We start from the raw sequence: 27,977 nt of genomic DNA on the forward strand, positions 1-27,977 counted from the left end.
CAATACATTTTTGATTAAAAAAACACCCTGTTGATTCAACTTTTAAATATCGCGTTAATTTCAAAAACTTTGAAATTGAAATAACAAACTTTATTAGATTGATATGGAACCAACAATACAGTGACATTTCTATCGACTTTAGTTTAATCGTTGAATAATGAGAATGAGACTCATTTCATTATTGATCAATTTTGAACACCAAATTTGTTCGTAATTTTCACTTTAATAAACGATCGTTGGGAAAATAAATTAATTTTACCTATTTATCCTACAGTAACGTCTAAAAAGGTTGGATAGGGGTTCATTTTCCCCTTATAATTTCGATAACACAAAATGAGTTTTTCAGAATTCTCAATTCTCAATTTTGTTGTACATACCTTTCAACATTTTTCAATAACAACCTGTACAATTTCGAATTTCTAGTAATTTTTACTTTCTTATTAAGTTGTTGTTCTGTCATCTTGTTGATTCGGTTGTGAGCATTGACTGGCATTGACCCACAGCATATCATTCAGTAAGGACAGCTTTTGAAAGGTCCATAAGAAATACACGTAACGGACTAGAACAACAATAATCGACCGTTGAATAAGGACATGACCTTGAATTTTGGCTAGAAACTGTAGTGGCAAACCTTGTTACTAAATAAAATTTACCACCATGTCAACATTGTGCGTCAAATTTGACATTTTAGATGTTTGGTATTTAATATTGTAACGGTGATTTATTATTTTTACTGAATAGAAAATGCGCGTTCGAACACATAAATAAAATAAATAATATTGTGGAAACTGTACACAGGGCACAGGGGTGCGGTATGCTGGTATGGACACAGTTACGAGGGCAGCTTTTATATATCGGCCACATGAAGGTAAAATTGAGTTGGTAGAAAATAGTGAAACAAATCGTTTTTCTAGGGCTGCAACATAAAAGGTGAATGTTTCATGTAGCATCTTAAGCGCGCCACTCACGTTTCAACGCCGCAGAACAATTGTGTTTGATATGACCAAATTGAAGTGTTTTTGAACGTCTGTGTATGCAAATCGGTTGGATGTGGACGGTCGGTGAACAAGTCTGTCTGCAGCAGTACAATCGTGTTGTATTGGATGGAAATTTGATGATGTGTGGACATGACTCGACAGTGTATGTTATTCAAATCGTGAGAGCAGCTATAAAAGTACATTTTCGTCATTTTGTCGGACATGTTGTCATCACGATCGCAAATTTTTAACTGCAAGGTCGTAACGTGTGTGTGTACTGCTGCTTTTTAACAGAATTGTACAACAGTTGCATCCAATGGGACGTTGGAGTGTGAATGGCCAGCTTTAGGATTGCCAAAATGGTGGATCATCATCAAAGACGTTGAAGTGACAGAGAAGTTTATCATATATGATGACATTACGTGCAACGGCAAAATAACTACATGTTTCACAGGTATATTTCATCAAGCATTTCTTCAGTAAGTATCCACAGACATAACTTAAAGAATTTTGTTCCTCCATGTCCAGATGTCTGTAGTCTGTCATATTTACTTCCACAGATTTATGTGCAAAAGTTGTTCAACTTAAAACTCTATTAATAATTTGACACTGGTTACTTTCTTTAGATTCAGTTGCTAGTAAAATAGATCCTAAATCATTACAACTATTGGAATTTTCACTGTGCTGTAAAAATTGCATACCAAATAATTTTTGTATTGATTATAGAATAATATACTTCTTTATATTTCTTATCTTACAGATTCCGAGGGAAATTTAAAGAAGCCTCTGAAGCAGGTTTTTTTATTGTGCCTGGAATCACGAGGTGGTCTACCACTATAGTCCATGTTACTATGAAAAAGTTCTCAGAATTACTTCACTAATTTAACTAACAACAAAAATTCAACCAAAAACATCAAAGTACTTTTCCCAGGGAAGATGAAAACAACAGCGTTCACTTTCTGACTCTTCAAACGGTTCACACTTGGCGAAAATTGAAGGCATTGGCAAAATAGGTAGTTGATATGTTTATGTTGAAATTAACTTGGTAAAGTGATAGACTTTTATTAATGAATAAAATAAATATAAGCACAATTCTTTTTTATTGTTCAAAGTGGTATTTTTTTCGTAGTCTTCATGCCACACTCCAAAAATTGGTTTCAGTTCATTCGATGTTTATATCAGTTCCTTTTACATTGTTTTACGGACGAGCTGTATTTGTAATTTAGGCAACCAATATTCCACTTCGTTTCAAAAATCCCGCCTAATCAAAACGGTTGGATAAGGACACGTTGTTCCAATATTTGACGAGCTGTCTTTACTGAATGATATGCTGTGATTGACCTATGGTTGTGACAGAGAACATAGAGAAGCGACATAGAGGCTGATTTTGCAAAACCACCCTTATTGACATTGGAGTCCTCAACCGCCAAAGGCAAGCGCCAAATTTAAATAGTCGATGATGAATGAAAGTGAAGGAAACTGCCCATTCACAATGGACATAAGGCATAACAAGTACACAAAGCTTACATAAATACATAAAGTTGAAACGATGGAAAACGTGTACCCCTGTTCACAGTGGACGAACGTAATTCTTATGCTTATGAACGTTTTATGTAATCCTTGTGTGCGTACACAAAGTTGAAACAAGTTCAACTTTGTGCACGAATTATGTCAAAATTATGTTAAAATCTAGGGACTTTTGAATGCTGCTGTTGAATTCCCTTTGACAGTTGGCACTTGGCACTTCACACCTTTGATTATATTATATAAATTATAATCAAAGCTTCACACTGCGAGTCTGTTCTGTACTGCGAGTTGTCAAGTTCGAATATCGTATGAAATTGTAGGTTAGATATTTTGATTGACTCCAGAGATCTCTTAGTAACCTAGATACGGTGATCCTATGCAAAAGCGAACATACGTTCTTGGCCAACATGTACACTATGCGTTTTGCTTTCCATCTTCTTTTACAGCATGGGAACGCAGGAGTATGATTTTCTAGGTCTTTGTTTAAACCTAGCAATTTACGATTTTGCGCAGTAAACCCTTAAATTCTGCTAGCGCAAGTCGGTTCTTAATTCATACAATGGCCGGTGTTTGTGTGTTTGTTAGTTTGTTCTAAGAGATTTCTTAGGTTATAAGATTTATATTACGGTTATAAGTTTAAACTGCATAGAATTTCTAAAAATGGGTTACAGAGTGTGTGTTGCATGCAAAGAAAGATCTAATAATTCTTTTGTTTCGCAAAAATATTACAAAGATTTTTAATAATCCCGACATGAACAATCAGTGCATTTCTCAGGGATTACTGGATAATCACTGAGAAAATCACTGTAATCACAAAATACAATTGATGAAGGCAATAGCGCAAATTTAAAATTATTAATTTAAAAGTCCGCTTGCAACACGAAGCAAAACTGGTAAATTTTGCTTCAAAACAGGCGAAAATAAGAAGTAAATTAGTAAAATACATTTTATTTAATAATAATGAGTAACTAAGATTACATTAAATCACCAGTATTTAATAATAATGTTAATAAATTTATACCACAGCCACAGTAGATCAGTAACGAAACTTCAGCAATATTTGCGGAACGGGTGTGACCTTGGGAGCCCGTTCCCGGGAAACACGAAGATTCAAATATTTCGTAGCATTCGTATGTGATTCATATAATACTAATAATTGTACACAAAAACAAAAATGGATGGCATGTACTAGTGACATTGGACATTTTTTTCTTTCTTATAAATTATTAATATATTCAAGCAAAACATTTTTATTCAATTTTGACGTTTTAAACTGCGTTTATTAAATCCTTAACAAGTCTGACAAATAAGTTGTTATCCACAAGTGAATTGCAAAATTTTTATTTCGCTCTTAATATTTTTAAATCACTCACAAAAAAATAAAAAACAACTTCAGGAACATAAACATTTTGCTTATTATTTTTAATAGTTTTCACAGGATACAATTTGTTTACAATTTTCACTAAAAGGTTGCTGCAACTAAATCAGTATTGTTTGACATATTTGTTTGGCTCTGTGAGACGTCAATTTGGAATTGTATAAATCCCACACCAATACAATTCCAAAGTGTGTTTCGGAAACTATTTACTACAGATTATTTCGATACGAGTGCAAGAACCAACTGTGAAACACTATTTTATTTGAAATGAAAAATTTGCCAAGGTGTTCTTTTAAACAAACTTCCACAACACATCTCCCCTGTATTCCAGCCTCTTCAACAATCATTAAGTGATGTGAGTTACCGGAAACTCACCTTGAAAGAACACAACTGTTTATGGTATGTTTGTGGATACTCATTAATACGAAAATTCTTACACCACCACTTCTGCGAAGTTTGTTGTGAACTTTGCACATTCTTACGAAGTGGTACATCCTGTTTTAATTGTGTGACATTTTAAAGTCTTCAGTGAAGGTGTGATTTTTGGCTATTTAATGATGCCACCTAAACATTTTGCAGTTTATACTCCGGTAATGGGTAATACATTTTGTGAGTTTTTCCCAATTTATGCACCGTAGTCGTTAACTGGTTTGCGGCTAAAAAACGAACCACACAAAAATACCATTCCATCACCCCTGCAAAGACTTTCCTCTTGACTACCTCGTTTCAGTTTTTATTAGTTAGAATTTTTTACACACTAAAATTTAAAAATAAATCTTGGACCGCTCAAACACGCACACATCGAAAATTAAACTATTTCGTTTAACCTGCAGTTTGTTGACCTCTTTAGCCTGGAATTTTCTAGCATTTTTTACATGTATCGTAAGTATCTATTACTTTGTTAACATAAATTTTACGTTTGTTTTTAACCCCATAACCCAACATCCCCTATGATTCCGTAATTAATATGACATTTCTTGTTGACAAAACCAGACAAAACGTTCACCGAAAACCTGAAAATGAAAAAGAAACTATGTTCTTCAAGGTCGGAGCACCTTTAGTGACGCTAGTGACCTCTTTATGTCGTTCCGTAAGCTCCCCATGTATTTCTTATGGAATCAGCTGAGACTTTCATAGCCCTGCCACAGCTGTACGTCCTTTTTCTTTTTCGTTTTAAGCTCTCAACATTGTGCATGCAAATAAATACAATACGATTCTCTATTTATGTTAGAAACGTTCGTGGCAACAAAAACTTTTGACTCTAAGAAAATTGTATTATGTCATTTTTCAAGAGTTTCGCCGGTGTGAATGATAAAGAAAAAGTACGAAAAAAGGGAAGTCGACAGTCAAATTTATTCCAACGATCTTGTCCGTGTAATATTTTAATCTTAACATTACAAATCATTTTGGAGATTGCTTAGAAACTTTTCGTTTGCCACTTGTTAAAAAACTCGAGTTATGATTCTCATTTATACCATTTTAAATCAGTGCGCCAAATTATCAACCAATGTTAACAGTCGCTAGAATTAGACGAAGATAACACTAGTATGTAGTGCACATTACAACGAGTAAGAGAAAGACAGAACTAAAAATATGACGACACTATTTTCATACATGTTGTTCCACTCTTTGCTGCCCATAGCCGTATCTAGGTTACTAAGAAATCTCTGATTGACTCAGTTTGAGGTTAGCCGTTTCTATGTTTAGCGGGGAGTTATTCCGTTATGCGTTTGCGCAGTTTAACAATTCTTACAGAGTTCAATCTGTCCACTGTGAAGGTAAATAAGCATAAGCCAGACACAAACCAAAAACGTAAATTATGTTATGCGCATGGTAGAAGGAGACATGGTATAGGCATCCGATGTACCAATTTAAAAATGGTCTGCGCATCCATTTGTGACGTTAGGTGGCATCAACGACCTTGTGACTCTTGTGAGCTTCGCTAGGGAAGTCTAGGGAATTTCAGCTTGAGTTGTCATTGCTCTGTCCAATACGTCAATTAGTTGTCGGATAACGAATTGTATTTTAAATTTCGCGCTAATTTCACCCCACTTGACGTCACACCCGATGCGTATGCCTATACCATGTCTCCTTCTACCATGGTTATGCGCTCGTTCTTATGTCTTATGTCCATTGTGAATGGGCAGAAACAGTAAGCAGCTTGTAATATTCTGGTAAATCTAGTGTCAATTTGTCGAAAATAAAACGCGTCGTTAAAAATATTATGACATTTCTTCTAGTTACTTTTATTCCTCGTTAGAAACAAACACTGCTACCAACATAAATTGAGAAGTCCTCAACCGTCATTTGATTTTGATTTAAACTATGACGCTTCTCTATGTTCTCTGGTTGTGAGCTGTGTCAGCTCTGGTTGTGAAGTTTGAGGTTAGGTTAAGTTTGAGCACATGTATTTACAACGAATGTGTGTGTCGTCGTCTTCGTTGATTCACTATTAAAGTCTCTCCAATTGGTTACAATCGTCCGACTTGTCAAAAGGGAAAATATCAAAAGATGTCACCCCCTTCGGGAGTTACAGGAACCTTTAATTAATCCGTTTTGTTACGCGCCAAAACAGTTTGTGCTTGAATTGATATTAGCAAAATGTCCAAAAAATATTGCTCTGTGCCTGCTTGTGGAGTAATCAAGGATCCTAGAGACCACAAAATAATGCACAGATTCCCTTCAAACACTGTGAACAAAAGGTTGTGGTGCAAAAAGGTTTTTAATGCTACAAGTAGGTACCCAAACATGAATCTTTTACCTAAGGGAATGTATAGGCATTAAAACCATTTCATGATAATATTTCCAATAATTTATACTTTTGAGAGAAGTTGTTATTATTTAAATAAAAGACTTAAACCCGGCTCTGTTCCTACTTTGTTCCTCCATGGTTCCAAGTCACCGCTACCTGTTCCTACTTCTTCAAGCTATCCAGCAAGTAATAAACGTGATCCAGAATGCAGCTTCATAATTCCTGAGACACATTCCGATAACAATGTAAACACCTCAAAGAAAAATTTTCCTACTGCATATCCCTTTGAAGACGATCCACGCCCATGGCGTTGTGATTTTGGCACCGGTACCGAAATTTTGCCTCTTTTTCTAGTAAAAACCGAAATACATGATGTCATTGTGTCAAAAAGTCAGACCATGACAGACATTTAGCTGACATTACAGATTCCTTTCCCTCCCGACGTATGCGCCCTCACATGTCACATTTAAGGGATTGGGGAGACTTTAATAGTGAATCAACGAAGACGACGGTGTGTGTAAATGAAATAAATTGTACATTTGTTGATGTGGTTGAGAATAATTTTCCAAACGTTTGGCAAAACTGATTTATAGTACACCGAAGATGTTGCAAAATGATAGTTTTCCTAGAGGTGGGAAAAAAATTGTTGCCGTTGAACAAATTAAACGTAAACGTGAAGATAATGTAAGTTAGTTTCAGAGGATTTTACAGCTTAAAAATTCTTAACACTTAAGTGACCAATAATAATTACAGCTTTTTCGAGTTGACGATTATCAAAAAGCAAAAAAAGTAAAAGTTAAACAACCCAAAGAAGATTCAAGCAGAAACCAAGCATGGCACATGTCACTGAAACCACAAGGAACCCTTAGTTACAATGTGAGAATAATACTTTATCAATTTCTTGGTTAATACTGCCTTTTTAGAAAATACAAGAAGATATGTTACTTTTGAGTTGTGTAAGGCATGTTTCAAATCTAGCCGTGCAGATTGAATTTTCTGGTCTTACATTTGGCCTAGTTACAATTAACGCAATTTCAGACACATTCACTAAAAATTTATCTAGCTGTTTGAAAACAGGAGACAATGAGGTGGGTAAAATGCTATTTTTACTCAAATATATTTATTTAAACTGTTTCAGTCATATGCTTTGTCTGTGAGAAATGTGGTTAAAATTGGTCAGCTAATGCCAGCAAAAATTATTTCAATTAAGAAAACAGAAAAAGGCCATGAAGTTCAAGCTACTGTTAATCCAACAGCTATAAATTCAGAGAGAGTGCATAAAGCTTTTAAAAAAGGTGAACTTGTGTGGGCAAATATTGTATCAGAACTTGATCATGGTTATGAATTAACAGTGGGTGTAGAAAACTGCAGAGTGTTTCTACCTTTTAAGAACATTGATAAAGGACAAAAATATGGTAGGTATATTTATTTATTTATTTAATTAACTAAACTCAATAAGTGACAAATATTACCCAGGTGCTATTATTTGAATCTGTTGTATGACTCAGACCTTAGCAGAGTTACATGCCTTGAAAGATATCAGAATTTCGATGTGAAATAATTTACAAGGAAATATTGCATTACAAAGTATATTTTGTTTGTTAACATTATCTTCTTTACATGTAATGTTGTGAATATTAATTGGTTCAGGAGATTATTTACCGAATGATAATTTATTTTCTGAATTATTAACTATAGTATTATATTAAGCAGATTCGCCAGGGTAAAAGACTTCTTGTGATCTATCTATAATTATTCCAGCTTAACATGGCAAAATATAAAATCCATTAGTAATGTCTTTTATGCTAGATTTAGTGATCGTGTGATCAGTTGTCAAAAAAAAGCAGTGATTTTCTGAAGATCAAGTGTACATCAATCAATCCTACAATTTATCTTAAAGCTTTTGTTGTTCCACATCTATAACCGTTAAAAGTCTGATATATTTACCTAACTTAATTTATGATATAGTGTAATATGTTTTTTAGATGTTGGTGAACCATTATATTGTGTAATTCATAAAATTGATGAGTCCAATGTTGCCACTACTTTAACTGTGAGTGCTAAACAAGAACACGTCAGTAAAATTCAACCAAATGATTTAAGTTTAAATCATCTCATTCCTGGCATGAAAGTTGAGTTATTAATTGAAGAGGTAAAATATTCTTCATCAGTTTTGGAACCTATTTATTAATTTTACAAAATTCTTCAGGTAACACCACAAGGCATCAGAGGTCAATTTTTTGAGAACTGTTTTGGATACATTGACGAGACTCAATTTTCTAAAGTAAATGCAGCGACTTTAAAAGAGGGTACTACTGTAGATGCTTATGTTTTGTTTGTTGAACCCATAACAAAAGTAACTTACCTTACATTACGTGGACTTGGAAATTTAACTGAACCTAAATTTGAACTGGGAAAAATAGTTTCCGCGAAGATTCTACGAATCGTACCTAAAGGTTTATACATTCAGTTAGGGAAAAATGAAATAGGATTTGTTACCAATAAACGTTTGTTAAAGACATTGCCCAAAGAAAAACAGTTTGATATTGTTCAAGCAGTTCGAAGCAGGTATCATATTGGAAAACAATATGATTGTCGAATATTAGATTACAATTACATGGAACAGTTGTATATCTGCACATTTGAAAAACAATTAATCAAAGAACCAAACTTCAGTGCTAAAGATTTAGCCATTGGACAGTGTGTTAAACTCATTGTTGATAAAATTGTTCCCAAAGGATTAATTGTCAAAACTGGCCACGTGCAAGGTTTTGTGCCCAATATGCATGTGTCTAATGTACAGTACAGCGAAAATTTGAAAGCGAAATTTTCAGTTGGGATGCATGTTGATGGGAGGTAAGTATTAGTAATTTTTGTTACACATTTATTTTTTTATTATTATTATTTTAAGAATATTAAATATTACAACTGAAGGCAATGTGATATTCACTTTAAAGCAAGGTCTATTAGATTCTGAAAAGTGTTTATCAAAACCAGAAGATGCAGTGCCTAAATCTCAACACGTTGGATTTGTAGTTCAAACAAAGATATCTGGGGCGTTAATTTCTTTTTATGGCGATATTAAAGGCTGGATTAGTAATAAAACGTTAAATTCTGAAAATTCTGGACGGTATGTGGATCCACGGGAATATTTTTTTATTGGACAAGTGGTAACTAAAATTTTCTTCATTTAAAATAACAAGTTAAATGCCATCATCTTTTATGTTTTAGGTGTCGGTATGGATTTTAGGCTTTAAAAACGATAAACTTCAACTATCTTTAAATGCTCCAAATGACACAGTGAACCTGGAAGAAGCACAAAAGAACATTGCAGTTGGTGAATTTTTAAATGGTACTGTAGTTAAGATTCATTCTGAAGGATTGAAGCTAAAAGTGGGACAAGAAAAAATTGAAGCTTTTATTCCCACAAACCACTTGAGTAACAATTTACATTTGTGTCAAATTTTACAGAGTAAGTTACTTTTTTGGGGGAATCGAAATATTATAATATATCTTGCAGAAACCTATCAAGAGAGAGATAAAATTAATAGTTTGTTGTGTATTAATAATCGAAACTCTGCTCCAATAATGAGTAGGAGGGAGTCTCTAGCGTACAAAAAGCATTCGCTTAAAACATATAAACTACGCCAATTGAAAAAAAATATGATTTTAAGATGCTCATTTGAAGAAAATTCTCAAACTGGGATTTACGTCTCAGCCCCTATAAAAGATTATTCTGAAAAAATATTTATCCCAACAGAAGTAAAAGATTTTTTTTTAAATCTAAACATATATTTATTGTATATTTCCAGAATATTTGCAATAGTGAAGAGTCTTTACCACAATTTGAGAAACAGCAGCATATTCTTACAAAAGTTTTGAACGTGGATTTGGACTTACCAAAAATTGATTTGTCAGTTTTATCAAATGATTCATCAAATACAAGCCCGGAGGTAAGAAATTCTCATCTATAACATACCTTTAAAAAAAGTTGTTACTTACGTTATTAGCTTGAAAAGTGGTAGTATTTTGTTTAAAGAGCAGATACATACAACGGAAAATGTTAATTTGAAACAAATTTAAAATAACGCTTTATTACTCAAGAACTAAACTACAATTGGTATACACTAAAATATACATGGTGATTCAGTGTTATTTGTGCTGATTTGTCGTAACAACTACCAAACAGACTGAAGAAAATGTAATGTCAACGTTTAAATCAAGCTATTCTTTGAATAACAAGTATTCAGGGAGTTATGAATGGGTTGAGAATGGGAATAAATGTGCTTAGAAGTTATTTTTAAAGTTGGTGCAAGCATTGGATTCTCTCATTTTTCCTTTTTCTTTGATTATTACGTAATAAAATGTTTGACAATACCTCATTATAAAGAAACGGCAAAGTCGACCAGAGAAATTTTAAATGTACAATCTGTCCTCAGTAGTTCTCTGAGTGCAAAAGGTGGTACAATAGTTTATACCAACGTAGAATTCACTTGAACTAATGAACGTCCCAGCATACTTTATAAAAAAAAAGTGTACATTTTGAAGAAAAAAGTTTCAATTTCTGACAAATCACTCTCAAGTGTCACATTATTTTCCTTTTATGTTATTTTTGGCCACACAGTTTGAGGTTTTGCTACAGCAAAGCAAAAATACTAGTTTGGTTACCAAACTTTGCATCCAAAATGTTTTTCCGCTCTACGAACTTCACGTATAAGACAAAAACAAGGACGACTTTAGGTGCATGTATAATTTCAGTGCCAAGAAATTCGTATCTAGTTGGAAACGTGTCCTTCTATAAACCGTTCGTCCAGTACAATATATCATGAGCCTTCCGTTGTACTTATTGCTTGCATCTCAGTATTTTTGTAATACCAACATACATTGTATATCACTATACTGTAAAACAAAATTCAATGCGAGACACTGGATGTAACTTAATAAATAATAAATGTTTAAACTTCATAAAAAAATATTTTCAAATAAGGAACTTGTACTCCAATCTTGTCTATTCAACATATAAACAATTGAATAAATATCAAATATTTCATAACATTTATTGTAGGATGTGTTGAAGTCATTTGTAGAAACTTTAGAAGAAATTAAACACATTAGCGACTTGTATCACAAGAAAAGTTCAAAGCTCACTAAACATAAAATCGGAAGTCCAGTGAAGTGCAAAATACAGAATATTGATTTAAATGGAACTTGTTATGTAACGTTAGCCAATGATACAGAAGGAGTAATTCCTAAGCACTTAAAACCATGTAAGTTTTTATTTTTTTATGAGTTATTGTTTTTACTGTTTTAACATTTTCTATATTTTCCTCCATTTTTTTATAGCAAATTGTGAAGTCGGATCAGTCGTAGAAGGAGTTGTTCTAGAGCACAATTTTTTGGATAATCTTGTTGAAATATGTGCCCTAAATAGTATAAATCAAAAAATAAACAAACTACAAGGTAATTTTTTTCAGTTAGTCCTATATTATATTTGAAATGAAGATAACGTTTTTTGTATTGTTTTTCTGCACAGTACTTAAGCTATGCTTGTAAAATTTCACTTAACTAAAATAATTGAACGTTGCATTTAGAAATTGCTGCATGTCGTGTTCTTTAAACCACAAACATTCACTATTTATATTTTAAGATAATTTTTTACAGTTCATAATGTCCTACCAGTTCTGAAATTCAATTTGTAACGTAATCTTTTGTACTGGTGTTAACATTCATCCTTCATATTAAAATTGAAATAGATCTTTTCGAAACAACACATTGAGTTATCGAAAGCTGTGCGGAGGAAATGGTCCAGTGGTGTCGAGAATGTTGTTCTTATAGGGGCCATTGAAAAATATCGCGAACGTAAAAGTCGAAAATTGGCGATGGTATACAACTTTAATCCTTCCTGTCGGACTTACATTATTGTTATTTTGTTTCTAAAAAGTAATTAGTGGTTGATTCCCCTACTCGCCCTAGTACAAATATGCAAAAAACACAGTTTTATGGGAAAAATTTATTATTAAAAAATGTATCATAATGGATTCCCAAGCCCCAAGTGGAATCCAATTCATCCCAATCTATCGGAGAAATCCCAAAGTGGTCATGATTCTCGTCTTCATCGTTAGACAATAAATCGTCTTCACTATCTAAATCTTTTGTATTCACATTGAACACAAATTCGTCACTTGCTTCGTTAAACAAATGTTGTTTTTCTATGCATCGTTTACGATTTTCTCTACATGCAAACAAATTTTGGTCCAATACGCAGGCGTAATGTCATCAAATCTCTGTTTGGCCAGCTTCTTCACGTCTTCTGATTTGTAAGTCACATTTCTGGCTGCCACCCAATTTTTAACCAGAGCGCATATTTTTTCTATTGGATCAAGCTCTGGATGATAGGGTGGCAACCTTGGAATGCGATGGCCATGTTGTAACAACTCGGTGTCCAGTACATTGTACATTCTTCCCTTTATGTTGCTTGATGATGCTGTAGAGCTTTTCCATTGTTGGGAATGTTTCTTTCCACCAGCCACTTTATCATGTCCTGCTTCTTCGTTACGGTGGTTGGATCGCGAGTAGTGGCAACGTTATGATAAGACGCGTTATCAATTACTCCTACCAAAACCGATTGTGGCGGCAAATTTAGCAACAGTTGGTTTCCAATTTACTTCATAAAATTATTATGGTTTATATCGTAGTAGTGATCACCGCTTTTTGAACCCGATTTGAATATTAAGAGTGGCAACAGGAATTTGTATGCCCTTTTCTGCCTCTTGCTTTAAAAATTCGATAACCTCACGTAGTTGACTATCAAGCACCTTCCCTATAATTGCAATTGATTTCCGTGTTGACATTGTTACACAACAAAAATTGAAAATGCACACTAAAAATATACATACTCATTATTATTTTATACGGTATTTGCAATGACCACCACTGTAAAAAGCTGATCCTGACATCAGAGAGCACCCTTCAAGTTTGAAAAATGACTCGTCCAAACCAGAACTGGTAATCTGCTAAACTTTATTGATGTGCTGTTTCGAAAAGATTCTATTATAGCAGTACATATTATTGCATCAATTCTCTTGCTTTTAATACAAGCTTAACGCTTAAATATACATAAAACTGGTGTAGAGATATATAAAATTTCATTCTGTAAAGTAGCTTACTTTGGAATTATATTAATTAATTTATTAAAAGCGTTAAACAGTAATCATTAAATGACACCTAATTTCGGCATTGTATACACTTACAGTATAAAATTGTATGATCTTCACTGTAAAGTACGATATATAATATAAATATTTATATTTGGTTATTTTCATTTTAGATGGGGTTGTCAACAAATCCTTCCATTCATCGTGCACAGCAAAAATCTTATTGATTACAAAACCTTATGTGATCGGAGTTTTAAACGATAAATGTTGCAACAGGCAATTAGTATATATACCTCTAAGTTGTATGACAAATATATCAGATTTGTGTACGGATAAATTGAAAGTTATTATTTACAGGTACGTTTAAAAAATGAATAAATTAGGTGAATACATTTTTATTTTGATTGTATTTTAGACGTCTTGGAAATCGCATTATAGGTTTACCCAAAAAATATGTGCGTTCTTTGAAGAAAAAGACCGAGAAACAATTAATTCGCCGTGAAAGTAAACTAAAAATAATAAGAAAAGACACTGAAGATATTGTTACAGATGAAGATGAAGGTATTAGTAGTAGTTCTGACATAATTATTGAAACAAGTAGCGTGAACCAAAATGAAAAAAGCATTACAAATGAATACAGTAAACAGTTTCACAATTCCGAGAACGGCAGCGACGAAGAGGGTAATGATTTTCATTACATATGACTTATGGTATAGTTCTGTACATTTTTGTTCTTTCTTTTAGCGCCCTTAACATCCTCTACAGATAAAAGTTATAAAGAGACAAATAGTGAACCGGTTTTATCTGGAACCAATGCATTTTACATAATAAATGATGACAACAAATTTGAAAGTGAGTCTTCTTCAGAAGAGGAAGAGAATGAAGAAGTGAAAAACAGTAAAAAGAAAAAAATGTCTGTAACTGAAAGAAGAGAAGCAGTTAAAAAAGAAGAGGAAAGAATTGCAAAAATAGAACAACAATTGATAGATACTTCAATTTCCCCCCAAAGTGCTGAACAGTTTGATCGAATGCTTTTAGCTAATCCAAATTCGTCAGAATTATGGTTGCAGTATATTTCAATGCATGTTGCGGTATCAGTTAATAATTAATATATCTTTTCTTTTTCTGATCTGATTATTGTAGGCCACAGAGTTAGACAAAGCTAGAAGTGTTGGAAGACGAGCAATAGAAACAATTAACATGACATTGGTCAAAGAAAAGTTTAATATTTGGGTTGCGTTACTAAATCTGGAAAATATGTATGGGACAAAGGTAAAGCATACGTTTTTTTTTTCTGTTAATTTTCATGAACATGTTGTAGGAGTCGTTTGAAAAATTGTTTGAAGAAGCTGTAAAGTACAATGATTCATTGGAGATGTATTTAAGTGTTATAAAAGTACTTGCCGCTTCAGGAAAATTGTTAGAAATGGAGGAAAAAATTAAAAAGCTAAGATCCAAAGAAAAACAAAGCACACAAATGTGGCTAGAAATTGGTCGGGTATACTATTCTTTAAATAAATTTAGAGAGGCACGAAATATTAAAGAAGCTGCGCTTAAATCTATCTTAGATAAAAAGAGACGTAAGTTAAACATAACATTAAGTAACTCTCAGGCACTGAAAGATTTGTCAATTGCATGTTTACAAAATTACATATCAGTAAATTTTAAAAACAAAAAGCCTTAGCATATGTAAATGAAATAATTTCCTACCACTCCACGATAATTTGTGATCAGTGTATTGTTGCATGCAACCGTAAAAATTATAACTATAAAATTAACAGCAAGTAATATTTTTGTTAAATTGGTGGATAATTTTTTGGTGGTTATTGTTTTTTTTTTATGGAATTGTTTACGAAAAACAAGTTCGACTCACGACTTTCGTTACTTGACTGGTGACAGAGCTGTCCTGTTTTTTACTGTTTTAACGAGTAGATCATTGAAGTACACTGCTAACGTTCCAGTTGTGCCTTAAATATATCCTTGCGAATATAATTTTTTAGATATTTTATTTTTTCAGAATTTGATCTTCTGGTGCGTTTCGCAATTTTGGAGTGTCAGCTTGGTGATCAAGAAAACGCCATAGCAAATTTCGAGACTATTTTGGGTATGCATCCATCAAAAGTGAATATTTGGATTATTTACGTAGATCAAATGGTCAAACGAAAAAATATTGAGTTTGCAAGGTACGTTTATATTGTCCAAGAGGAAATTCGATCATTGTTAAAGTGCATATATTTTTAGGAAAATCCTTGAAAAAGCTGTTACACAAAAACTTGGTGTAAAATTAATGAAAATTCTTTTTCAAAAATTCATTAACTTTGAAACACAACATGGTACACCGGAAACAGTTGAAAAAGTAAAAAATCTAGCAAAAGGATACATTACTACATTAGGAGAAACGTAATTTTTTCATTAGGTGTTGTAAATTAGAGTTAATAAAATGTTTTTATTTTTCACTTCTGTTTCATCTTCATAGTCAAGTGTCGTTATTTTTTTTCTTGTTTCCCAATAGAGATTCTGCAATTTTCTTAATATTTTATCTAATGTTACTGCTAAATATTACTAAAAAATATTTTTGTTGATTGATTTACTACACATTATAAAAATCGTTATTTTTCTTTTAACACTATACTGTCGATTTGCGTAACGACTTCACCTCAATGAAGGATTTTCGATGAACTTGCGTTTGTTTCAACTTAGGAATAATTATATTTTCTATAGTACTTATAGTTAACCAAGCCATTCATTAAAAACCCAAGCTATAAGATGATCACGTGCCCTTCACGAGATGACTAGGTCAACAACCAGGAGTTGTAGCGGCTAGAATAAAAAAAAAATTGGTGGAAATTCATTTCGATAGTACTTCCCTCGCCACTGATGTACAGTCCAACAAATCCCTTTTTGATAAATTATAAGATTTGATTTTGCGATTTTTCTTTTGTGATAACCTCTATAAAGTCAAAAAAAAATCATAAATAATAAATAAAACCCCCCGGAATCCCTGCGCCGCAGGCGCCCAAATTGCAAGGAGGCTTGGTCTGCAGAAATGAACGATAGAAAATACATTATTTAAAGCAGATAACCAAGGGAAAAATGTACTTTTAACAATTATGTGCTTAACTTCGAGTGTTTATGTTTATACTTCGAAAGAATTCGATCATAATCACGTACAAGCATTAGTGGCCGTATAAAAGAAAATTAAATTTTATTGATTTTGTTTCCTTAAAATAGGGGAGAGGACTGATTACGCTGTAGTCCCAGCCCCGTAGCTAGAAAACTTATTCAGGGGGGGCAAATTTGTCGACAGAGGGGGCTGCATGTAAATATGTATACACTTATACATATTTTAATAATACACTCAGATTACTACTTTATTTTTTCTCAGTTTTTACATTTGAAAGAGCATTAAAATAATTGTAAACGTCGATTTTTTACGCTATTAAATTTTCGTAAAAACCTGTCAAAGTCCAAAAAATTGGTACGGTACTTTTCAGAAGCCAGAAAAACCAAGTTATCCAATCTTGGATAATTTGGATGCGCCGGGCGATCTATTCTGATTAAAACAGAGAATGTAAATTCATAAAAAGCTGTACCTACTGCATCCAAAAATTCGTGCAGTGGCCAATAACACTAGGTAACAACCAATTTGTTTCAGTTTATTTTTTTGTATATTTAGTAGTAGGCTATGGAATAAAATGTGACATGACCAGTACGCGGGAATTTATCTCACCGCTGCAATTCCCCAGTTGAAGTAAGGTGTGTTTTACGGCGAGTAGCGGGGACGCTTTGATCTGGTCCACAAGGTCGTAGCCAGTGCGTCGCTAGGAGTGTTTACAGCTGGTAAAAAACTACTTCTATATTACTATATTACTTCAAATAATAATACTCCATGTCCTTTTTAATTTTTCAACCACAGGACCAGAGCTTTGTGATCTTGAAATGTTATATTATGTTGAAATAGTCCAAAATAAAAATATATTTGTAATCAAACTGGTTCTAGCGTATGAGATACAATTCCACGCGTTGGACATGACAGTTCGTTCTTTTATATGGTCAACATCAACGTTAGGGTGATATTGCCAAATAACATACCCTGTAAGAAAATAAAGGGCTCGTGGGTGGGGCTAACAAATATGCTTCGGCAATCGGCATTATATTGAAATTTTATTACTAATTTGAAATTTATAATGTGTAAGTCTTCCTGGGGGGACAACTACAACTGCTAGGGGGGGCTCAGCCCCATCTTGCCCCCCCGTAGCTACGGGGCTGTGTAGTCCTGCAAAACGGTCCGAATATGAGGAGCTGTTAACTATGCAGGGTTAGTATAAGGTCCAGGAACGATTGAATAACTTTGTTACTTGAAAAGCTTTTTTTTGGAAATTTTGTATGGATATATAGTTAAACATGGCGACTTGATTACAATATATTTACTTTTTTTATCGCTTTCGGTTTAACACACAAGGTCGCGTACTTTTTTTTAATGGAACACCCATTTTTTATTTTTTTGACATTTTCTGATGCAGAATAAAAAAACTAATTTCAGAAGTTATTTCTACTGATACAAAAAATTGGTCGAAAGTTGTTTCGACAGAACTTCCCTCGCTTCTGAAGTACATTGAAACATATCCAGCATTTTCGAGTTGAGTTTTTTCTTTACACAATTTTGCGATGACGTCATCAACATTTTTGCAAGGACACGTATATCAACTTGGATTGGTGCAGTTTAATACTGAAAATAACAGTATTGTATTCCCAGAATTTTCTGGGAAAATGGAGTGAACCGTTCCTGATTTAATCAATAAAATAGACTCATTCATTAATTTTTTTGAGCCACATGTTTAAGCACAACTAAAAAATATGATTGCAGTGATAAATCACAAATAAAAAAACTCGTCATATTTTGTACATTTTGGGTAGAATTTTGAAATGACGTGATCAATTTTTTGGGGGCATAAATAAATAGATTTTGATTAACAATTTACCATGCTTACAATAACTTTAAAATGTCTGCCAGATTTCAAAGTATTCGGTTTTGCAATTCTTGATTTATTCAATAAAATAAATTGAGTGATTAAATTTTTTTTTTGAATGACCATGTATAAGCAAATCTAAGAAAATCAATAAAAAATTTGTCGAAGTCTGTAAATATAATCCGGCAAATTCAGCTCTTTCAAAAATTATAAAATTTGATTTTACGATTTTCCCCTGTAAAGTAAAAACCAGAGGCAATAAATATCACCCCTTGTCCTTCAGCACTAAGTAATAGCAATCTGAAACTCAAGTGTTTATTTATGTTTACACATCGAAAGAATGTCACGCAGAACTTAGTTTCATTTGAATGAGTTTGTCTTCTCAAAACAGAGGATTAAAATTATTAATTAAACCACAATCGAACAAAATGTTATGAACATTATAATTCTTATTTAAGTAATCATTATTATATAAAAACGTGCGTATTCTTCACATTTTCGAGAAAATGGGATGATTCGTTTTTAATTTGAGCAATAAAAAAATTGTGATAGCGTTATGAACATGGATATACTTAATTCTAGTCACAGCGTTATATCAATGCACGAAAAAGAAAAGAAAGAGCTAACTTCGACGGTATTCAGCCGGTTTGCTAAGAAAGCCGCTGACTCACTGCCCCACGAACGCTTTTGCTGTGTGTTGGTAATAAAACGTTTTATAACGTATGGGTGTTTTTGCGAAAATTTTAACGTTTAGCGAAAAAACTGAAAACGGATTCGTATACTACAAGTATACCAGTATATTTTTTTGTACCATTCAACTCATTTTAAAATACGGTTCATTGAGATGACGTCATCAAATTGTTGGTGGGAATGATTAGCCAAATTTTGGATAGCATTTTTAACCATCTACATGATATTTCTAACATACATACAAAATTTGAAAACAATCGGTCCAGCAGTTTCGGAGATTACTTGTCTAATAAAAATGGATACAGACAGGCGGAAACGGGAGACTACTTTTTTCGTACTGTAGGGGTCACGTACGTCGAGAAAACATACAAATGGTCATTCGTCCGATGGACTCGATTACAATACTTCCTTCGCTTACGCTCGGGAAGTTAAAATAGAAAAAAAGATCACAAAAAACACCAACTATTGCAAAATCACGTCATCTTTGAAAATACTAATAAATAATGAACTATAGTGGGACTACAATAAATGTTCAAAGTGTTCTCCGTTTACAATTTGGCAGTGATGCAATCGATTTTTTTTAAGTTTGATTTTTAATTTTTTAAAGTTTTTGCAACGTGGTTATAAAATGGCTTTGAGAACCACTGTTTATCAAAACACGGCATGCGTGCCATTTTTTTGTGTGTGATCTAAAATGTAAATTACAGCTGTCGGTAATAATAATACATTTTAGTTGAGATGCGCAGTTTTATTAACACACGTCTGCGAAAATTTTTAAAAATTTGCAGGCCCAACACCATTACAAATAAAGAACTATGGGTAAGATTTGTGCAAGAACCAGTAAGAAAGGAAAAAATTGGGGTCAATAGTTTTGGATAGTACTTCCCTTGCTGTCGGAAACGTGACGATTGCATGCCTATTATGTTTTTTTTTCGCAGTAGATTTCAAAGCATTCGGTTTTGTAGTTCCTGGGTAAATCAATAAAATAAATTTACGCATTCATTAATTTTTTTGAGTCACTCTGTATATGCAAATCCAGAAAATATGAATGGAATGATAAATTACAATAAGTACAGGTACAGGCTCATCATATTTTGTACATTTTAGATAGGATTTATTCAGAAAAATTTTGAGGTGGCGTCGTCAATTTTTTAGGGAGGATGAGCAAATACATTTTGATCAAAAATTTACCATACTTATGCTAAATTTAAAACATTTCCAAGATTTCAAAGCATTCAGTTTTGTGGTTCCTGATTAACTCAATAAAATTAATTCACGCATTTCATTCATTTTTTTGAGTCGCCCTGTATGTGCAAATCCAAAAAATATGAATGGAATGATAAATCACATTTTAGATAGGATTTATTCAGCAAAATTACGCTTACGCTTGGGAAGTAATAAAGGAAGGAAATGGAATTGGATAGGGCACACTTTGAGAAATCAACATGATGCCATCCACAGACATCCATTGAAATGAAATGGACTATGAAAGGAGAACGAAACAGAGGAAGACCACGTTTAACCTGGAGTAGAGAAACCAAAGAGGAGCGCAAGAAAATGGGGAAAGGATGGAAAGAACTCGCAAGAGTGGCGAAGGAAAAAAGCGGTGGAGGCGCTTCGTGAAGGCCCTGTGCTCCGCAATGGAGTAAAAGGATTGTATATATTTAGTAACTGGTCAAACTATCGTTTACTGATTGTGATTATATCACGTGTAGACTGGAATAAAGTCACGATTAAAACATGACCGCTTTGTCGTATGGACTCATAATGAGTACATAAAAGTATAATTTCTAATTGAACAATTGTAGTCTATAATTTTTTATAATTCGGATACTTATTACTTTATATTCGTAAGAAGTGAATGACTATAAAAAAATAGTATAATATTTTGACAAGTACAAAGTAATTTAAAACAGAGTGCTAGGCAAAAAAATGTCTTTCATCGAAACTGTCATATATTTTTATGACATTAACATTATCACCCTTCAAGAAATCACAATGGGAATCGATTTTTATGGAGTTCTACAAGTGCCAAGAAACTGTACTGACTTAGACATTAAAAAGGCGTAAGAATGAAATGTATACAATCGTAAGATGCATGTAATGGGTAATCCTAGTTATAGAGATTTAGCTCTTGAGTTTAATCCAGAAAAACTTCAAAAAGAAAATGCCAAACACGTGTTCGCTCTCATATGTGAAGCATATGATGTACTAAGTGATCCCTTACGCAGGGCTGTTTTTGATCAATATGGTGAAGAAGGTTTAAAGCGAGGCGTACCAGGACCAGATGAATTTATAAAACCATATCATTATCATGGAGATGCAATGCGGACATACAGGTAAAAGTTCTTAAATGTGTTTTAATGATTCTGGAAGAATAAGTTCCAGAGATTTTTTTGGAACAACATCTCCATATGCCAATTTACTGGATTATTTGCAAAATCCAGCGTATGAATGCATGACTAAACATGGAAAAATGTTTCAACAAAAGCAACCACCAATAACGCATCCTTTATGTTTAACTTTACATGAAGTTTTCTTCGGAGGCATTAAAAAAATGAAAATACATCGTCTTGTTTATATAAATGATGAAAAAACAAAAACAGAAGTCAAAGAAAAAATTCTTACTATACCAATAAAACCTGGGATAAGACCTGGCACTGAATTATTGTTTCCTGAAGAAGGAGATCAAAATCCAAACCAAACCCCTGCAGATGTGATTTTTGTTACTGAAGATAGACCTGATGAAACTTTTTCAAGGAAAGAGGACGATCTTTTGATGATATATGATGTAACTTTAGAAGAGGCTTTAATGGGCACCACTGTCACGGTTAATACTATCGACCACAGAACAATTAGGGTACCAATAACTGACGTAATCTAGTTAGTAAAACCAAAAATTTTGTTTCCTATGACTACAAAGGGGATAACCTTACTTGGCGGTTCAAAACTGATTTTTATAGGTAACTGATTTTAATTTGGTCTTTTATCGTGTATATAATTCTATTTTCTATCCATTTATGTTATCCGGTGGCTTAAATAAGCCATAAATATGTAATCCCAACAAAATTGTCATAAACAGGTTACTTGCATGGAGCTGCAGATACCATGAGAAATACATATCTATTTTACGTTTCAGATATTTAAATAAAGAGAAATAAAGTAAAAAAAACCTTTAGTAAAGTGAATATTCTGTTATCTAGTCATCAATTTCAAAATTTATTGCGAAATTGTATTAACAGTGAATTTTTCTTCTCATTTTCAGAATGGTTCTAAAGCACCTACCTTTGATTATATTTTCTACAGTTTTTTTTTTGATGTTTACTATATTTACTGTAAAATCATTAGGTTTGCGGATTATTTAAATTAACACTCAATGCCCTGTTTTCAAATCAGTTTGTCGTCTAGTATACCTGTTTATAAAAATTTTGTTCTATAGAAGGAACAAAACACATACATTCCAAACGTGGTGTACCAGTTATTTTCCCGAAAATTCAAATTCAGAGACACAGTTTTGTATATTATCAAACATTGAAAATTGATTTAAAAAATAATCAATCACTTATTAGTTCAATAGTTTAGGGGTGTGTCCATTCTAGATTTCCCGTTCCTAAAAAAGTTGATATATTTAGAGACAGAACATCTACTTTTAAAAGTCTTGATACAAAAATTGTAAAACATGCTTTAATGTGATTACTTTGAAGGAACTAGCCAAATGTAAAGTTGTCCCCTTTTATTTGTATACTTAAACTAATCCTGCATAAGAAAGATGTGCGTCTTTATAAAGCTATAATTAGTTTTTTAAATTAATTTTAAGCATGTTACTACTGCGCTGCTCTGTAATTATTATATCAATGTTGGTTTGTAGCAACCGAGCATCTCCAAAATAATAATTTTGCAACAGATTTTATTAGATTTCCTCATCACAGGAAAAGACAGAAGAATATTTAAATGATGATAAGCATTGACAAACAACTTGAAAGTAATGATCTTAAAGTTCGAAACTTGCGGAACTTCTGAACTAGAGTTAAAATGGAGAAAATATTTGAAATTAGCTTAAGAAACAGAAGTAGTACTGTTGTACCAAAATAACTAAACTTAAAAAACAAAATACCATTTACAACGTAATCAATAATCGTTAATCACATATATTACAATATACATGGTTTTAACTGTCACGTTGTTTGCTCACCTCCTCGTTTACTGCTACTACATTAATGGTGGGAAGTCGAACTGTAAAAAAAATACATGTTATAACAAAATAGTTTGGCAGGCGTTGTAATAAATTTGTTTATACATATATATTTGTAGGTATACAGTGCACTTGCACGATAAATTTTAAAAAGTTTGATGAAATATGTCTGTCAGTATAATTGCCTACTGAAAAATTGACGGTTACCTTCCTTAACCACAAGAAAAACTGTTATCGTTGTCCAGAGATCTAGATAAGTATTTGTTTATATAGCTAAGTTGAATACGAACGACAGTAATGTAGCAAGAACATACCTACAGTCTGAAATCAAAAAGCATTCAAGGCTATGCATTTGTTAATAAACTTTTTGATAATTAAGATTAGATCTTCTAGACTGGCAGCTGAAGCTCAAAAAAGGACCAAAAGTTATTTAAACGAAACTTTCCCCATATCCAGTTTGCTCAAAAAATTATAAGATTTGATTTTGAAAATTTTATTTTTTACGATAATCCCTCTAACTTAAAATAAAGATATGAGTTACCATGTATAAGCAATTCTAAACAATATGAATGTACTGATAAACCATAAGTATAGACTCATAATATTTTGCACATTTTAGATATCATTTTATTCGTCAAAATTTTAAGATGACGTCTTTAATTTTTTGGAGAGGGGTAAAGGATACATTTTGATTAAAGATTTACCCTCCTTACTATAACTTTAAAGCGTTTGCAAGACTTAAGTGCATTCGATTTTGCAGTTTGAAAGTTACATTGTAAAATGCTGTTGTGCGATTTCGATTTTTTTGATACATACAAAATTTGGCAAAAATCGGTAGCTTACGCTCAGGAAATAAAAATCAAGATGGATTCATAAACTATACGTGTAGGAATGTTATTTTATAAAATTTAAATAACGTTTACTATGCAGAGTTTCCAGGTGACGTCATCACATTGATGGTGGATATTATTAGAAAAACTTTGGTTAGCATTTAACTATCTACACGATATTCGTAACACACATATATAGTTTGGAAAAACATCGATCCGGTAGCTGCGGACATTATCTGCCTTATAAGAATCGACTCGTACTGCAAACAAACAGAAACGGGATAGGTACCTATTATTGTTTCGGTATTCTTGGGGTCATGAAATGTTGAAAAAATATGAAAGTAGCCACTAAAATACTTTCTTAACACGGGAAGTACATATGGACACTGTATAGTCAACAAGTTAACGTATATATCGACGTACATTTAGGTTTAGGACTGGGGTGAATATTACCATGCAGCAGTACCCAGTAACCATAATGTGAAACTATTACAAGTTGAGTATTTTCCACTTCCCGAGCGTAAACTAAGGAAGTATTGTAATCGAGTCCATCGGGCAACTGGACAGTTTCATATCTTCTCGATGTATCGTGACCCCTAGAGAACAAAAACATAGAACTCCCGTTTCCTTTTGTCTGTCTGTCGATCTGTCCTCTGTCTGTGACGATTTCAAACTTTGTCTAATCATCCCCACCAATAATGTGATGACGTCATGTTGAGGAATAAATCCTATCTAAAATGTGCAACATATGATGAGCCTAACTCATGATTTATCACTGCATCCATATTTTTTAGAATTGCTTAGACAGGTCGCTCAAAAAAATTAATAAATGAGTCAACTTTTTATTGATTACCTAAATGAGAAACTGCAAAATCGAATGCTTTGAAATGTTGTAGACGTTTTAAAGTTATCGTAAACATGGTAAATTTTTATCTGCATCTCAAAATTTTGCCGAATAAACACTTGAGATTTATTACAAAAAATTAATGAATGAGTCGATTTATTTTATTGATTACACACTGATTTTATTACACTGCATTTATTCAAATTGATATACGTGTCCTTGCCAATATGTTGATGACGTCATCACAAAATTTTGGAAAGAAAAACTCATTTCGAACATACGTGTAGAACGTTTCTTTACATTTACTTTAACATTAGATATATAGCTTTATTTTAATTTACAGAGGTTCTCAAAAAAAAAAATAAAAGTCCCAAAACCAAATTATATTTATATGTATGTAAGTACTTCAGGGGCGTTAGAAGTTGTGTCGAAATAATCTTCTAACAATTTTTTTTAAACGCGTGCCTAGCAGTTGTAAACAAATGTGTAATCTATTTATATTGGGTGCGGAATCCAAGTCTGGATATAAGGGAATGGTTTTTCTTTTATAATAATATCTTCCAGATCACTTTAAAGCTATTCTTGTGTGATGCATTTGTGGAGGTAAAGGAGAGCTATCGGCCAATATATTTTTTTCAAATCTTTGTATCGAGCCCGTTCACTGTAAAAAGGCATTAAAAATCGTTTTTTAAAATTAGCGCTCGGCCCAATTTGTCGCTTCAGTTCGTCGATAGCGTCTTTGGATTAGCCGCGGAAAATCGAGATGTCAAAGTGAATTTAGAAATTATTCCTGATTCTCACTCAGAAATGACTGAACATTTCAAATATGACTATTTTATCCAGTGTGATAATTATTGTAGGACAAATTAAACGCACAATCCATTCATTGGAGCTGGGTGTAGCACATGAATTTCTCCACGAAACTCCTGGTTATATTGCGCGACCCCGTCACACGAACCATCTTCAACTGCGCCCAAGTCGTATCCCAGAAGCCAGACATAAAGCCCTTCGAGCAGGTCGTATTCCTCAACACCTCCATCGGCAGCATCCTGGAGACATCCTGTGGGCCCGTCAAGCTAGGAATTTACTCGCGCTACCTCATTGAACAACTCAAACTGAAAATTGAATTATTTTATTCTAACGATTATTGTAGGACAAATGACACAAAATAAATGCCCAATTTGCAAAAGATATTTTATGAGGTTGCTCCTAGTGCTGGTCGATTTTAACGAGTTTTTATTACTAAAATCTCATTAAAATGCGATCAAAAAGCAAATCCCTGCTTGTTCTTATTATGTGATAATAAGATTTACCGTTAAAACAACAGCTGGCGGTTTTGAAAAGAACCTTTTAATAAAGCATCTAGATAACTACAAATAACAAAACTTAACAACAATAGGTAACGAATGAAGTAATGAAATATTGTACAAATCTGGAGTATTGCACTATTTACACAAATTCCTCAAAAAGGTCATCCTCGGCTACTGTACAGTGTACAGTAAGTAAGTCGATTTTCAAACTCCTACGCGTGTTGATCAGTATTTGAGGTGACATCTGAAGGCAACCTGTTTCAGCGTGTGTCTATTTACATAGCTAGTATTGTTCGAATACAGACGGTAATACGGTATTGAAGAAATCCCAAAAAAAAATCACAGGGATTTAAATCCGGCGAACGCGCAGGCCAATGGATAGTTCCGAACTTTCCAATCCAACGTTGCAGAAGATGCTGGTTCAAAAAAACAACATTTATGCGAGCTGTATGGCTAAAAGTTCTGTCCCTCGTGTAAAAGACCTGCTGCAGATGCCGCACTCTTCGAATTCCAGGAAGTATTTGCTGAGCTAGCATATTGTTGTACTTCTGAGCATTTATTTCATCCAGATTTGATGAAAAATGATCCAATGACATGGTGTCCTAGAAGCCCCAGCCACACACTGACAGTTGCACGATGGTCATGAACCACGTGAATGCAAATGCATCACTGAATAGTAGCTTTAAAGTGATCTGAGGAGATATTATAAAATAAAAATCAAATCCCCATATTAATTCCCTATGTCCAAACTAGGATGCGGCACCCGGTATACTTAATTATTGTTTTCAGTCCTGGATACGAGAAAATTGTTGAAAATGAAGGAATGCCTATTCTGGACGACTACCCGAGACGTGGCAACTTGGTAATTAATTTTAGTATTTCGTTCCCTAAATATCTACCAAAAGCTTGTAAAGAATTATTTCGAAAAGGTTTTGAATTAGCTAAAATTGGAGGAGGGTTTAATCAGTATGAAACAGTAAATAAATTAGTATTAGCTGACAAAATTTTACGTGTCGACTTCAATGAACAACTTCCTCCTACTTAACTATAATTTACTAGCAATAATTTTTATATGAAAATGTTATAATTTCTTTGTAAAATCATTTCTGATTAATAAATAATTACTGTAACTACTACATCCGAACTTTTACTGTCTTTTTTTTTATCAATAAATCGTCGGTGAGAATTTCATCGATTCCACTATACTGGAATACTGGAAGGTATAGTTGTAGAGGAATAACTTAATGTACAATCTGAAAGAAGTCTGCAATGTGACCAATAAGCCAGTGAACCCGGACGATGAACCAATAAAAATAGTGCATAATAATGCAATAAGTAAGCAAAAATTATAAG

General features: G+C 33.1%; 2 protein-coding genes and 1 long non-coding RNA gene across 4 annotated transcripts; all 3 read left to right on the plus strand.

Moving 5' to 3' along the window:
• The first annotated feature begins 527 nt into the window (after nt 1–527).
• On the plus strand, nt 528–2,069 carry LOC135130095 (uncharacterized). 2 transcript variants are annotated; one of them, XR_010280676.1, is made up of 3 exons: nt 528–868; nt 915–1,456; nt 1,738–2,069. It is a non-coding gene; the product is annotated as an uncharacterized LOC135130095 (long non-coding RNA). The 2 variants fall into 2 exon arrangements; XR_010280675.1 differs by having other exon boundaries at nt 531–868; nt 915–1,431.
• A 5,076-nt stretch (nt 2,070–7,145) lies between these two features.
• Nucleotides 7,146–16,244, plus strand: LOC135130030 (protein RRP5 homolog). The gene is made up of 19 exons (XM_064057330.1): nt 7,146–7,318; nt 7,388–7,510; nt 7,558–7,722; nt 7,773–8,049; nt 8,620–8,786; nt 8,844–9,490; nt 9,546–9,804; nt 9,866–10,106; nt 10,155–10,396; nt 10,447–10,587; nt 11,700–11,901; nt 11,978–12,094; nt 13,962–14,145; nt 14,204–14,469; nt 14,533–14,879; nt 14,932–15,060; nt 15,110–15,368; nt 15,806–15,971; nt 16,030–16,244. The coding sequence occupies exons 1-19, from the start codon at nt 7,238–7,240 to the stop codon at nt 16,190–16,192; spliced, it is 4,176 nt and encodes a 1,391-aa protein (XP_063913400.1). The 5' UTR covers nt 7,146–7,237; the 3' UTR covers nt 16,193–16,244.
• Nucleotides 16,245–21,411: 5,167 nt separating this feature from the next.
• On the plus strand, nt 21,412–27,669 carry LOC135129974 (dnaJ homolog subfamily B member 13-like). Its single transcript, XM_064057244.1, has 4 exons — nt 21,412–21,514; nt 21,566–21,787; nt 21,837–22,331; nt 27,414–27,669. Exons 1-4 carry the CDS (start codon nt 21,447–21,449, stop codon nt 27,667–27,669), a joined length of 1,041 nt encoding a protein of 346 aa, XP_063913314.1. The 5' UTR covers nt 21,412–21,446.
• Nucleotides 27,670–27,977: the final 308 nt, after the last annotated feature.

This window comes from Zophobas morio, unplaced genomic scaffold (assembly GCF_036711695.1).
Source record: "Zophobas morio isolate AGI-343-1 ecotype UQ-CSIRO unplaced genomic scaffold, CSIRO_AGI_Zmor_V1 ptg000017l, whole genome shotgun sequence".
Lineage (NCBI taxonomy): Eukaryota > Metazoa > Arthropoda > Insecta > Coleoptera > Tenebrionidae > Zophobas > Zophobas morio.

Coding starts and splice junctions, on each gene's coding strand:
- LOC135130030 (XM_064057330.1), top strand. CDS start 7,238: ATGTTGCAAAATGATAGTTTTCCTAGAGGTGGGAAAAAAATTGTTGCC. Junction 7,723..7,772: donor TGAAAACAGGAGACAATGAG/GTGGGTAAAATG, acceptor AAACTGTTTCAG/TCATATGCTTTGTCTGTGAG. Junction 9,491..9,545: donor GGGATGCATGTTGATGGGAG/GTAAGTATTAGT, acceptor TATTATTTTAAG/AATATTAAATATTACAACTG.
- LOC135129974 (XM_064057244.1), top strand. CDS start 21,447: ATGGGAATCGATTTTTATGGAGTTCTACAAGTGCCAAGAAACTGTACT. Junction 21,515..21,565: donor GACTTAGACATTAAAAAGGC/GTAAGAATGAAA, acceptor GGGTAATCCTAG/TTATAGAGATTTAGCTCTTG. Junction 21,788..21,836: donor GATGCAATGCGGACATACAG/GTAAAAGTTCTT, acceptor AATAAGTTCCAG/AGATTTTTTTGGAACAACAT.